This window comes from Calonectris borealis, chromosome 15, assembly GCF_964195595.1.
Source record: "Calonectris borealis chromosome 15, bCalBor7.hap1.2, whole genome shotgun sequence".
NCBI lineage: Eukaryota > Metazoa > Chordata > Aves > Procellariiformes > Procellariidae > Calonectris > Calonectris borealis.
Genome location: NC_134326.1, coordinates 15,681,513 through 15,696,025, shown reverse-complemented (window position 1 = coordinate 15,696,025; position 14,513 = coordinate 15,681,513). Strand labels below are relative to the sequence as shown.

Sequence of the window (14,513 nt, the reverse complement as noted above, 5' to 3'; positions counted from 1 at the left end):
CAGATGGGGAACAGAGTGTGTGCCAGAGCCTGGGGTGAGTGGAGTGGACGGCTTTCCAGAGCAAGGTAAGGTTGAACTGGATTTTATTTGGGTTTCCTTGGAAGGTCTTATGTTGGTAGGGTGTTTTTTGCAAGGTCCTGCATTTGTAGCATGGTTTTTGCTGGTTGGAGAAGCCAGCGAGTGGAAGGTGTGGAGCTCAGGCTGGTGTTGGAGGAGACCAGCTCAGGAGCTGGCGTTGGTGACCTCTGAGGCTGGTTGTCTTGGTTGAGGCAATCCTTGTTTGCGGTGTTTTGGTGGTAGCAGTTGGAGATAACTACCTGGAGGACTAAGTCTTGGCAGGAGGAGCTGTCGGAGGTGAATGCTGTTACATGAGGAGATTGAAGGGGTTGATTAATGTGTTGGTGTCTCACAGGGAGTGCTGTGGGGGAAGAGATATGGCTGGATTTTCTTTTTTTTTGCTACAGTTGTCCTGCCCCCTTGTAGAAAATGTGAAATTTTATAAGTGTTCTCTGAAGCAGGATTATTTTATCTCCCTTTTGCAGAGTTGCAATGAAATATGAAACTCGCGGATGTCATGGTTTTCTATTTCTGTTACAAATCCTTTCCAAAATGGATGCATTTACTGTATGAAGTTGCTTGGACTTCCCAAAGGCCCCACCTCTGCAGAGCAAACTGCAGCCATCTGTCCTTACATGAATTCTTTGTAGGGCCAAGACCTGAACTGGTTTGGGGATTTTCTTTTCTATTTTTCCAAGTGAACAGGTATCTGTTATGAAGACACCAGTGCAAAAGGCACCGATTTCCTCGTGTGAGAGTCAGCAAGGTGAAATCAGTGAAATGCGAGGTCCTCACACTCCTTTAGCCTGGACGGGTGGGTTGGACTTGTTGCGTTCTGCTACGGTGCCTTTCCTTGGGCTTGTCCCAGTGCTGGAGGGAATTTTTGGTGGAGCCAGCTCCCAGTCTGATGGCTGAGGTAGTGCATTTCTCTGCGCCGTGGCTTCTGACGGCGTCTAGACGAGGGCAGTTACTGCTGGGCTGGTTACTGCCCAGTCATGTTTCCGAGGCTGACTTGGCACTGATGTGGGCTCGGCACTTGAATCACAAAAATGCGAGAACTGAAGCTATGGTTCTGATACAATCTCGTGGCACTACCATCTGGGGCCTCGGGCACTAGTGCTAGTGTTTTAGCCTCAACCTTGTTCACACCAGACCAGATCAGTGAATTACCGATTGGGTAGGTCAGAATTTACAGTTTCACCTCTTAAATCTGTGGTTTTGTCTCTGATCACTTGGGCTGTTCACTTTTCTCCCCAAACTCTCCCTAATCCAAATTAATATTTGTTTCCCACTATTAAACCTCTTGAGGAATCACGGTATCTGCTGTGTGATTTGCATTAGACAAGTATAGTCAGAGTTCATGGCAAGACTTCGCGAGAGCTTTCTCCACACCTTGCTGAATTCATTCACTCAGGAGTCAGCAAAGGCTTTGGAGTCCTGCATCTGCTCGGGTTTTGTAAGGAGGCCTCGAAGACTGAGAAATGAAGCAATAGTTTATCTCCCTCTTATGGCCAGATTCAGAATGGCTGCGCTGCACACAGCTTTTGGTAGGGAGTCCCTGCACTTGTAAGCCTTGGTGGTTGTGGATATGAGGGGCCCTGACTGCTGGCAAGGAGTTAAGCTGACCTCTCTTTAAGGAAGCTGCTGAAATATATTTTTCACTACAGTATAAACAGGAAAATATCTGTGAAAGAGTTAAACTGCTTCAGTTCCTTGTGGGTTTGAACTGGAGAAACTGGTTCTCCAGTTTAGCAAAAAGTTGGAGAAGGGGATCCTCGGTGGCAATTGCAGCCATACCCCGGTTGCTGAGAAGGAAGGTGCTGTCAGAAAACTCGGCTGGTACCCAGTGATGCCCGTGGCCCCAGAGTAGTGGTGTGCTCGAAGCAGGTGGCATTCGAGAAGCGTTGTGACAGTGGGTGCTGCTCTCGCTCTTTCTAGTGACGTGGTGAAAAGAGAGTAAAACACTCCGTTAAATGTTCCAGGTGTGATTTCTAACCCTCCCGGCACCCCTTCTTCTGGCCAAAATCAAAATGATATATTGAAAACTCTCTCTTCCAGGCCTATTGGCTGGGCCTCGTTAAAACCAGCCATGCCTGTCCTAAAAACAGGAGAGGAAGTGGAGCTGGACGTGGTTTGGGTTCAAGAACCCCGTATTGATGCCAGTGTGGATTCAGAGTGCTTTGGCAATGACTAGCTCAGTGTTTGGGGCAGGGGTTGGTTTGACCCACTATCCTGACAGGGGCCCAAGTTTGATCCTTCTTTGTGCCAAGGATTCAGAGTTGTGGTTTGGACTTGCCTCCAGACAGTCATTTTTCTTCCCCTTTCCCGGAGAGGGGTTTTGTTGCCTGACCTGTAGGCTGGGAATCCGGGTGTCTCGCTCATCTGGTGTCAAGATTCAAAACTGGGCTGGTTGTGAATTCTGTAATAAATTTTAAACTTGGAACTGCATTACCATGATGTGGGAGTGCTTTAGGGATGAGTAAGGCCTGGGTACCAATGAGGGAAGAAACCAAAGATGAGAGATCTTCTAACATTACTCTCTCCCATTTGGCTGTCCTCCCTTCACCAGATATGCTTGGGTTTAGGTGTTTAGTTACAGGGGTCTGATCTAACAGACCAGCTTGCAGTTACTCAGGGATTGATCTGGAGACTTGGGTTGGGTTCAGCTCTACCAGACAGAGACATCGTGCTAACTCTAGGATGGGATGTGGTTACGAACAGAAGAACTGTTGCTGGAAAATACTGGCTGGTTTAGGCAGAGGCTAAATATACAACGGCAATTTTGATTCTGCTTCTTTTGGTGAAGTCTACTTGAGTCAGTGTCTGACTTGCCAACGGACTAGATGCTAGTCAGTAAAATAGCTGATGAGGGCAGGGAACTGGTTGGGCTCGAGTCTTTGCTCAGTAAGTTACTTCTTCTGTGTCACTCAGCAGCATCGCTACCTGATGGTGAGATGTCTCTTTAACTGATGATGTTAAATTAATGCTGTAGTATTGAGCCTGAACCAAATGACCTGCTCACGAGCCGCCTTTGCGGTTGCAAAAGTGCTAGAAGAATGCATGTGTCCAAAACCCAGGCTCAGGTGAAACTGTGGTCTTAAGGTGGTCAGGAGCTGCAGTGACTATCTTGCTCTGTTGGTAATCTGTTTCAGGTTAAATTGAAAGAAGCGTTTCTGGAATCATTGTCACAGAACAGCTGCATAGTGAGTGTCTGGGGGAGCATCCATTTATTTTATGTAACACTTGCATGAGAAGTTGCAAAAAAAAAAACCAACATAAAATGCCTATTAATCATTTATAGCAAGAATCAGTTTTACTTCAAGAATGTGTTATAAACACGTTATTCATCACTTAACTCCTGTTCAGTACTTGTAATTAAGTTTCTCTTGGACTAAAATATGTATGTTGCTAAAAATAACGTCACTGTGATTCCACCTAGATTGCGTTGTGTGGGGGGTGATATGCATTACATGTGCATTTTTCAGGAATAATGGAGGAAAGGCAATGGACTTCTGCTCTCAGTTTTTCTAAGATGACAGCATTTGGGACACTGTCAAAGGAAAAAACATCAGAACCGTTGCAAGGCTGCAGGTCAGGTTTCGACATGAAGAAGGGAAAATGGTGGGAAAGTAAGAAAAGTTCTGCAGTGCTGCAAGTAACGCTTGAACTGAGATGTCCGCATGATATGAGAACTCCCAGAACAACTAAGAAAGCCTCCCCTTCTTCTTCTCTGTTTTCTCTAGTAAGGCTTTAAATTCAGTTAGTTCACTTAAGAGAACCAGATTATACTTGTCTTTGGCTAAAGAACATTACAGTTCAATGTCTGTGAAAATTTGAGAATTATGTATCTGGTGGAGTTTTGAGTTATCCGGAGTGCAGGGCAGCGGCATTTTCTGTTTTGCTGGGACTTGGATATGTGGGTTATAAACCCTCCAGGACACCCAGCTCTGCAGGAAAGCTACAAATACCGTACAGTTGGTGTCCAGACTAATTTTTCAAGCCTGCTTTTGCCAGAAGGGTCAGCTGGCGAAAGTTTATTAATAGAATCCCCTTCCTTGTGCTCTGGCTTAAGTGACCAGAGTGATCCATCAACCCCAAAGGCAGCCCAGGAAAGTGCAGCAGCTGAAGCAGTGCTGGAGGGGAGAGTGCTGACACCTGCTCATGGCTTTTCAGGTGGCCATCATCAGTGGCACTCTGCTCTCCCTTCTTCTTCCCCCCACCTTAAGATCAGGGTGGTTTTTGCTTTACTGTATATTAATCATATAGGATGTGTGATAATTCCTTTAATAGCTAAGCAACAGCTAGAATTTCAGGCACTGCCTTATATGCCACTTGGTTGTGATTGATAAGTGCTGGGTTGATTGACTGATGCATGGCAACTCCATTCTTCTAGATAGGTTTTGGTTCCTCCTTCACAGGGCTTGTGAAACTGGGTTCATTGGTTCATAGTTCAATCCATCTGCTTCTAAGTCTGAAGTCACGATCTGACAGTAAATGGCATAATTAAAACCCCTAGTCTGGCCAGCAAGATAGGGATTTCAAGATGAGTCCATGGGACTTCAGCTATAATGTCCAATCCTTAAAACTTGTACAGTATATCACAACTTACCGGTGTGCATGTATACTATGTATGCATTCCTTCCATTCTGTGTTTTCATTGTATTGGGCCTAACTATAGCACCTGACTTCCTCCCACTCCAGGAATTACATAGGAGGGTAAAGTTATCTTCACTTTACAGGCAAGCAAACAGGTAAAACAACTAGCCACAGGCATGGCTGTGGGCTAGCAGGACACTGCAGAGAACTTGCACCTCCTTGTTCTGAATCTAGTACCTACGTACTGAGGCAGGCTGGCTCCTGCAGGCTTTGGACTCCGGCATTGCCATAGGGCAGAGCAGCCACGCAGTGGCAAGGCTGGTTTTCCAAGAACACAACTCAAACTCCCTGCATGTTTTCTTTAAACTGCAACTGGTCTTTTGTGCTGGGCAGAAACAAATGCACATGGTTGGGAGAGGCAAAGCCAAGGGGGCAGAAAATCTTTTAAGCTCCTTCACATTATTAGTATATCAGATGAATGAAATGGTGCAATCTCTTGAAATGTATTAAAAGCATGAACGTGTTCATCTGAGAAGGAAAATTCGAGGTACTAAATGACTGTCCAGGAAACAGGAACAGTCAACTTGGAATGTGAGGAGGACTCTCAGATCAAAGAGAAGGCCCATTTGACCACTGAGGCTCATCCTCCTGAAGTATGGCCCTGCCCCTTCAGCTCCACAAAGGCATCTAATTGCTTCTTGAATTATTCAAGTGTCTTAGAGCTGTCCGCCTCTCTGGACTCTATTTAACATATCCAGCATAGCGATGTAAACTGACTAATATGCTAACTTTAGTCCGACATACTACTACACAAGGGAACAATTTCACTTCTACAGTAGGTCCAAACTTGTTCTTTTGTTCTGGTATGAAGATTTCTATAATATTATAGAATTATTAAGGCTAGAATCCTGTTTCTATCAGTTGCCAGGGACAAATGTATATAACCAAAGGGCACTACCTACCATTTCTTCATCATGGTAAGGACTTGGTGGTTTTTCTTCCTGTCCCATTAGATGTAAGGTATGCTTCCAAAGCTTGTTACTTCCAAGGCTCTGATCCAAAGCAAGGACTTTAGAGCCCAAACTTTAAAGACTATGATCCGAAACGTGGATTGGCTACCTAATCTCATTAGGTGCCTCAGTTCCCATAGTCACTGCAGTCATGCACTGTGCATAGGCTGAGACCAACTAAAGGCATAGCCCTACACACGCACAGCAGCGGCACAGCGTTACTGTTCAGAGTTTAACACAGCACCACATGCAAAAACAGAACAATGGAAAAATCTTTTAAAAACTATGGTGGCTGATTCTATGGTCCTTCCCCCAGCTGCTAGAGCACTTGTCAGAGGTAGGGAACACAGGTTCAGATTCCCTCCTCACTGCAATAAATCCAGCTCTGCTTACTACTTTTTAAAACTGAACTGGCATCCCTCCTCCCTAACTACTACTACTGTAATCCAGACTTTGTCTAAGCACAGTTAGAATGCTTTTTACTTGCTCTCTTTCTAGACTCTTGAACTTTTTTTTCCCCTGCATAAATGGCTCAGTTTCAAAAAAGTGGTCAAGACACCCTACCAGGAGATAAAAGATGGATCTTTTCCTGCCAAGAGCTGCCCTTAAGGCTCTAAGGGAAAACTCCTACCACTGATTTGGAGAGCAGTCTTTAACCACCAAATCAACATGCAGGAGAGCGCCCTTTCCTCATATACCCCTTGTCCTGTTTTACAGCAGGAACACAGACTATATAATAGCGACAGTCAAGCCACACAACCAAATTATCCCAAAATACAGATTTTTCAAACCATATCAGGAAGGTTGTGGCCAATATAGTTATCACTAAAAAGTACAGGTATTTAAGTTCCCATTCTGAGAGGAACACTTAAATGGGATAAAAATATTGACGGAAGAATCATGTATCAGCAGGATTATACAGCACTGTGCAGAGTGCAAACTTACTGCAGTGGTGGAGTTCACAGAGCTCTTCTGTAAAGGGTTTAAAATACCAGATGTTCTGTCATCTCCACTTCTGCATGTAACTGTGTTGAGAGGAGGTACTAAGCAAAATAAGTTAGCTACAAGATTAAACCACAGCATCCATCTTCCCTACAAATTACCTGTTTTGAAAAGGGAGCAGAGTATAGCTGGAACTGCATCTGTTCACATACAGGGTCTATGGGTAAGGCTGCAGTGGAGGTATGTAGCCCACGAATAGCAAGGATTCGAACATTATTAAGTGTTACTCAGTGACACTTACTCTTCTTAAAAGATTGCTATCTGAAAGGAAAAAAATGGAATAGCTCTAGTCTATTGCCAGAAGTGCATTGTTTTCACGAGGTTGAACATGCCTTCACCATCACTAGCACCAGACTGAACTTACTCAGGATTTATACCTCATAAATGATGTGCGGTAAGGTGAGTTCAGTTCTTTGATACTTCAGATTTTTTGAGAGAGACCTTATATGGTGAAGAATACTAATATCCATCTTATTTCATGATAACTTCTACTAACAAACCCCTGTGGTCAGACCTGGCTTAATCTATAAACTGTGTGAGGTCACACTTCCATTAAGGTTCTAGCAATCAGGACTCCTGGATTTCTTTAAAGTAGCTTTTCCTTAAGAAAAAAAATTCTGAAAAAGCTAGGAGTCAGAGATGCTTTTTGAAGTCTTTTATTGCAAAAGGTATGGACATCTGCTGGCAGAATATTTGATCACATTCTCTACTTGACTGTCATCCAGAGGACACTGCATGCATTCAAGCTGAAAGCATAGGACAGTTTCCACTAGACACCTGAGAAATTTCACAGGAAAGAAAAATCTTTCAAGTTGAAAGAGGCAAGTTTCAAACTGATCACCTACTCTGGTGCCCTTCACTTCCCAGAGTTACCTAGGAAATAACAATTAAATTAGCTATAGTCATAGCCAACTGTAAACATTTTCCTGCGATGCAACTGAAATTATCTAGATAATTGATCCTGAAGTGTTCTTTCCAGTTTTAAACGGGAAATGTCTTTCCTAAAGCAGGCAGTGCAATGAGTTACACCTGACTTGGCACCTACTACTCAATGCTGTGTTATGCAGCAGAGGTGTACGATGCTTCCTCTCATCTGGCTTATATCAAAGAAAATCTGTCAGCTCTTACTTGGTCTCCAGGAGACTACCCTACCCCCAAAACCATCTTTCTTTTCTTCCTGCTCCCAAGTCCAGTATCATCTCAAACTACTTCCCTGCTCCCTCCAGACAAGAGCCAACTCCCTTTTAATTCCCACCCCCTTGCCTGAAGGCATGACTAACAAGAATACACGCTGCTCTCTGTATTGCTGTTAATAGCAAAAATATCTTCACATTTTGGCTGTCCCTCCACACGCAGAGCTCTGGGTGCATCTGAATTTCACTGATTTCAATGCCTTCCCACAGGTCTGATAAAGGTTAATCATCTTTGGCAGACAGCAATCCTGCACCAAATGGAACAAGTAATCCATTGCCAATCTAACAGGACACGTATTTTGCAACCGCAGCTGCTTAGTATCAGGAACTCACTGCAAGAAAAAAAGAGAGTTCACGAGTAAATGCATTTGAATAGAGACTAGATTAGAATATATTAATTAACAGCTGCACTTAGCTGCAGGTTATAATGGACTTTACTTCAACTGGACAAATGCACAGATCTATCATGGCATTAAGGCTGCAAGTCACAGATAACTAAATAACTCAGGATGATACTACAGGCAGTTTAACTTCTACTATTAAATTAAAAGTCATGCTAATTGATCTAATAATTCCAAGCATGAGAACAGCTATTGTAGGTTACTTATTCCTTCTTAATAAATCAGCTGTAGATTACAAGGAAAATTTTTGGTTTCAGAAAGCTTTAGCAGACAGAACAATTCACAATTAACTTCCTTTCATGCAGTATGGTTTTAAGTTCCCCAGCAAAGCTGCAGATTGAAATTTTCCATCAAGATAGTGATTCCTCAGTAATGTGCACACAGGCCTCAATATTCAAATCAACGTTAAGATACAGGGCCTTAGCAGAGATGGGTGCATAGTCATTTGTGTTAAGACAGAGTAGCAATTATAGCCCCCTGAGGCCCCTTGAGTTATTTTAATCACAAAAGCCAGAATGAACTTGTTTGCAACAAAGGCACCCTCAGTCCTCTCTGCTGGAAAGATATAGGTTGCTCTATTTAAACCAGTCAATTTGGAATGAACAGTTATTCACTCCCAGAGTCATTACCCTTACTCCAGCAGTGAATATTTCAGTCACTAACAATTCAACACTCCAGTGTATGTTCTAAAGAAGAGCTATCTAAAACTTCCAATGCTAAAGCACAATAACTTGTCACCACTCTACTTTCAGATGTATTTCAGTAAAGGATATATATTTTTAATCCGTTTGATATTGTTCTGAAAGCTATGCAGCCAATTCCATGTCAGTCACTGTTGGATATGCTTTTACAGGAATAAAAGGCCTTTTGGCCTGATCCAAAACCAGCACTGGCAGAGTCCACAGTGTTCCTTGATAGCTGTTTTGCATCATACCTATGTCTTCAGTCCTAATATATTTTTAGCAGACACTTAAGTGGAAGCAGCTCAGATGACTGTCTGACATTGACAACATGCTGATGATCAAAGTGTCCTCCCTGTCAAGCCAGGAAGAATACAATGTCTTCTCAGTCTTGCATTACACAAACTACAGAGATGAGGTACATGAAAAATGTAAGTAGTAAGTGCAGAGATACAAGACCTTTAGGAGGCATCCTGAGATGGAGCAGGAGGATCCTTATTCTCAGGCTCTGGAGGAGGAGCTGGCACACTTTCCTCTTTCTTTTGTGCAGCCAAAAATTCATGAATCGCCCTCTCTATCTGAGGCCTGAAGATGTGGTTTAGTTTTGGATCCACCACCTGAGAAATAATTCTGTCCACTCCAGCTTCCAGCATTCCTGACCTTGAACAAAGACAAAGGAGTCATTCAGCTCCTCTGAAAAACTTCTCCCCAATCTCCTCCAGTAATTCTCCAGAGCCCTCCTGTCAACTGCAATTAGCATTAACATGGTGAGAACTGCAGCCCACTCAGTAGATCCTTAACAGGGAGTTGTTTCAATCACCTATTTCCCCCCACCCCCTCTCACTTCTCCCTACAGAATTAACAACTGACATCTGGTCTCCCAGGTACTTAAATGACATGTTGGACAAGAGCCACTTTAATAGGGCTCATGTGGAAATGAGGTCAACATGAAAGCAAACAAACACATTCTGGCACAAACAAGGGAAACAAGCTATTCTGAGGAGGAGGGCAGGTGAGAGCACAGTCTTTTTTTTGGCCGACTTGAGGGAGAAGAGGCCTTCCCCCTAATAGCATTACTGTCACTCACTCCTTGTAACTGTTAGTCTAGACAGATGGGTATTAATTATAAAAACAAGCACATGTAGCACACAGCAAAGTTTCTGGAACTGAACACTAGTAATTGAAGTGACTTATTACTTCAGGGGCTGCGTCAGACTCTTGGATTGTGGGGCACAGGCTGTCTAGCAGGCTTAAGTCATGTCTGCAAGGGAGCGGGGGACAGGAAGTGGAGACGTTGCCTGGCGCTCGGAGAAGCAGCCACAAGACTAGTAAGGCCGTGAATGCTGGTGAGCGACTGGGTGCAGGGTCACGGCACATCATGTCACCTCCAGGTAACAGCACACGTACACGTGCATGCAACAAAGGACATACACATCTTGACACCCTCAGTGCTCACTCTTGCAACTACAGGAGTGACAGGGACTCTTCAATAATACCGTGTGTCTATTCTTTGTACTAATAGCCTACTTTAAGGGAGCACTTTACATTCTTCTTATTACAGGCTCTCTGATATAACAGTTTTCAATTGTCCACTTCATTCTAGTGGTAGAGTAACGTGAAATAAGAGGAAGCATTGACAAACATGTCTCAAGGTCTCAAAGACAGGAAATTCTGCACTTCCAGGGGACACCCCCTTCTCTAATCACAGATTAAACACAGTAATGTTACATACTAATGATTTACAGGTTCTATCAAGTGCTCTGAAATACAGTTTCTTCTGTGTGCGAGACATTCTAATAACTTTCCTGATAAGCATAAATGCCATTATCAAGTTCTCTACTGCCCCTCTTCCCACAACTTTTACTATAAAGTTTTTATAGTAAAAAAACAGTCAAACAAGCTAAGGCTTGTGCTTCAGACTGCAATGAGTTAGCAGCAAGAGATACTAAACCTAAATCTCTAAGCAGCATAGTTTAAGCTGGCTTTCCATGCTGGAAATGTACTCTCTTAAACAGCTGTATAAAAGCTACCCTCTGCTGCATGAAATCAGGCTAGCCCAGTTTGATTACTGCCTGCTAGTGGTCAAAACCTACTTAAGCTTTGGCATCTTCAGGATTCTTTCTTTAAGTGATGTAGGCTCTTCTCTTTTCTGAAAAGATCAAGGCCATTCAGCCCAGCATGTCAGGCGCAGTTTTGCTAGCAGGCGCAGCTTTGGTTATTTGCAGCAATAACTTGGCTAGATAGCGAATATGCTGCTCCACTCATGAAAATACAAATTTCAGGTAAAGCGGTAATGTAAGCATTTTAATGAGAGTTAAGACTGCACCCACTATTATATGAAACTCAGGAGAGCACAACAGAAAGTGTTGTGAAAAACTTAATTCTGCAAATTCTTATTTGACTTAGGTGATGAGGTTAGATAGTTATATATTACTTATCAAATAGCATTACCATTATTTTACAGAATGTTGCTTACTTACTGAATCACACTCTGCCTTAGCCCATTTCGTAACTGGTTTTTGTTCATTGTTGGATTCCATTCCTGTTTGTCCAGGTGGGTCGATACAAAGTTGTCTACTTTCTGCCTCAAATTCTGATAGGCTGGCTAAAAAAAAAAAAAATTCCGGTTAAACAGCTAAAAGATCTCAAAACAATCCCCTGCCAGAGTCCTTCATAGTACATCTTTTGTCATGTACACTACTGTTCTGTTGTCTATGTTCTCCATCCTTTCACTTTCTGAACAAAGGTAAGCTTGTTTTACCTAAGAACGCAACTGGTAATTGCAAAGAACAGTTGGTCAGTGTGCTATTGGTTGCTCGTAATATTACTTAGTGACATGCAAACTGCCTGTGCAGACAGGAGTTGTTTAAGCAGAGTTCTTGTTGTCTGGAAACCCTCCATCACAGAATTCCTAGGAAACTGGCTGAATAATATTGTCACTAAAAAAGAACTTAATTATTTCCTGCTGTGACACTAACACAGAAGATTAGAATTATGTGGGTTTTATCGGTGGAAACTTAATTCCAGTGAACAAGAATTGAACTAACAAACCTATATAAATACATATGACCATCCAGGTCCTGGTACTGTGCAAGGGAAGGACAAGAGGATGGCAACATTTAAATTTCAGAATTTGATATGCATATAGGACGATGAATGAAAGGGTTGGTAACACAGGTGCAGTGTCTGTCCTGGGCAGCGAATATCTATCCTGACAAAGCTGCTCTGACCTATGGCTGCTCTGTGCAGATGACCTGACAGCTTCAGGAATGGTTTTGCTACAGCTGCCGGGGTGGCCTAGAATGACGATTGCAGGTCCCAGAACAGGACTCTTGCTGAAAGCGTAACAGTTTGGGAAAGCAAACCACCAGTGTTTAATTTTGACAGGCCACTTGTGAACGACTGAACTTCAATACTGCCAACAAATGCTCAGGAGTTTATATTGTGACTGAGAAAGAAATTCATTTCAAACAATAGTCTGAGAACACCTACTCAAGAAAGAAAGGTTAAATGTTTGTTTTGGAAATGCGGCAGTTACGCTCAAGAGGAACAGTGTTCTTATGGGGGACCGTTCTAATAAGGCCTGAGCTAGAAAATTAAAGCCTGAGCCTGTTCTCTGGCCTGTTTCTCCCCTGGGGAGTCGCTGTCGCTGCCAGCCAGGACCACCTCTAGAGCAGCCTGTCTGACAGGTGCCGGTCGCAGCGGGGGCGTGAAACCGCACCGACCGAGAGAGCAGCACGGCAGCTGCTGCCCGCCATGCTGGCCGGCCTCCCCCAGTCCCGAGTGCGGGCCACCGGGGCAGGGGGGAGAGGGGAAGGGAAGGGACGCGGGTGCCCCTTCGGCCAACGGTAGCCGGGTTCCAGGGACGGTGCCCGCAGCTCCGGCCTGGGGAGGAGACACCGGCCCCGCCCCGCCGGCGGTCCCCCGGGAGCCGGGCCGCCCGCTTCGGCGGCGCTACCTTGGTGTCCACGTCGGCCAGGCAGTCCCGGCGGAAGCCGTCGAACAGGCCGCGGCTCTTCAGCTGCTCCACGATGATGGCGATGAGCTGCGCGTCGCCGGGCGGCAGCGAGGCCGGGTCGGTAGCGCCGGGCCCCGAGCCAGAGGCCGCGCCGCCCGCGCCCCCTCCGCCGCCCGCTCCGCCGCCTCCCCCGCCCGGGGCGGCCCCGCCGGCGCCGCCGCTCTCGGACATGGCCCACGGCCTGCGCCCGGGGCCCGCCAGCGGCTGCGCCCCGCTCGCCCGCGGCCCCCGGCACCGCGACCGTCGCTGGCGGCGCGCGGCGTTCTGCGTCACCCTGGCGCGCTGCATCACGGGGAGGCGAGTCCTCCACAGGAGGCGCGGTTATAGGCCGTGGGCCGCTGGGTGGCTCGGGGGAACTACAAATCCCACAGTGCACTGCGACAACATCCCCACAAGGCAGCGGAGGGGCGGGCGCCTTGCTTTTGCGATGCATCTTGGGAATTGCAGTTCGCCTGGGGGGAGCATGCCGGCCTTCCCCCCCAACCTCCCCCAGCAGCCTGCCTGGGGCCGGGGCTGCCCCGGCGGGCAGTTTGGTGGTGGTGCCGTTATAAGCCAGCCGGGCCGGGCACAGGACGCTGAGCACGCAGTGCGCTGCTCCCTGGGTCCACCCGGAGCAGAGTCAGTCAGGCCTCCGCTCCAGAGGTGCTGTGTTGGGGGCAGAGGGCCGCGGGTTTACCTCAGCATCGATTGGCGGTCTGGGATCCCCGTCCCGGGGAGGCTCTCGGATTCCCTAGAGGATATCTGCCAGGTTGCGACTTCAGAGTGTGTTTCAGTGGTGTAGTGAGGACAGCACTAATGTAAATTCAGAAAAAAATCAATTTGCGTGGGATCGTCCTGGATTTCCACCCGGTCCTAAATTGGTTACACCACTAGCAAAAGGAAGGGCAGCACCAAAGGCCTACCCCGACAGCAGTCCCTGCAGAGTGAATGAGCAAGGGAGGCTCTGTTAAAGGTGCTTTCTCTGTTGTGTGTGCTTAGACTAGTGGTGTCATTTATTGTTCTGATTATGTCTGCAAGGTACAAATTCTATGCATTAATTTCTTTCCTAGTCACATTGTAAAGAAGAATTGAATAGGATATTCTCATCTTAACTGCAGGAGGACAAGCCGTGCATGAATGTAATAATCCAATCTTCCACAAAGATGCACTGCACAGGTGCATCCTCACCTTTCTTTTTGTATACTACTGAATGAGCAAAAAGATGGCAACGTTTTGCGTGTGATGCATTGTCCTTCTCTACCTGATTAAAATTCAGCAGCCCCGAGAAGCGGCGTAAGCTGTTCCTTTCCATCTGGCAGCTCTGAGGAGAGAAGAGGGGAAAATGGTAGTGTGTACAGAGGCCGAGCTTTACACTGACAAAAGCATCTCGTGCAACTGCCGTGTTCTGCGGAGACACACGAGCGCTCTCCTGCTGGAGCGGAAAAGCTGTCCCTCCGGCCGGACGCCATGTCACTGGCACTAGTCTGTCTTGGCTATCTCGAAGTCAGGTATAAAACCCCTGTGACTCATCCAGGCACTCGGAAGTATCCGTGGAATCGCGTTCCTGCCTGACAGCT

General features: G+C 45.7%; 1 protein-coding gene across 2 annotated transcripts; it reads right to left on the bottom strand.

The window, feature by feature from the left end:
- Positions 1–5,140: 5,140 nt before the first annotated feature.
- Positions 5,141–13,260, bottom strand: BOD1 (biorientation of chromosomes in cell division 1). 2 transcript variants are annotated; one of them, XM_075164384.1, is made up of 4 exons: positions 12,898–13,260; positions 11,420–11,544; positions 9,399–9,599; positions 5,141–8,190 (listed from the first exon to the last, which is right to left on the bottom strand). In XM_075164384.1, exons 1-3 carry the CDS (start codon positions 13,243–13,245, stop codon positions 9,401–9,403), a joined length of 672 nt encoding a protein of 223 aa, XP_075020485.1. In that variant the 5' UTR covers positions 13,246–13,260; the 3' UTR covers positions 5,141–8,190; positions 9,399–9,400. The 2 variants fall into 2 exon arrangements, with proteins under 2 accessions (XP_075020485.1, XP_075020486.1); XM_075164385.1 differs by lacking the exon at positions 9,399–9,599.
- Between the last annotated feature and the right edge of the window lie 1,253 nt (positions 13,261–14,513).

Coding starts and splice junctions, on each gene's coding strand:
- BOD1 (XM_075164384.1), bottom strand. CDS start 13,245: ATGCAGCGCGCCAGGGTGACGCAGAACGCCGCGCGCCGCCAGCGACGG. Junction 11,545..12,897: donor TGGCCGACGTGGACACCAAG/GTAGCGCCGCCG, acceptor TTTTTTTTTTAG/CCAGCCTATCAGAATTTGAG. Junction 9,600..11,419: donor CTAAGGCAGAGTGTGATTCA/GTAAGTAAGCAA, acceptor TCTTTGTTCAAG/GTCAGGAATGCTGGAAGCTG.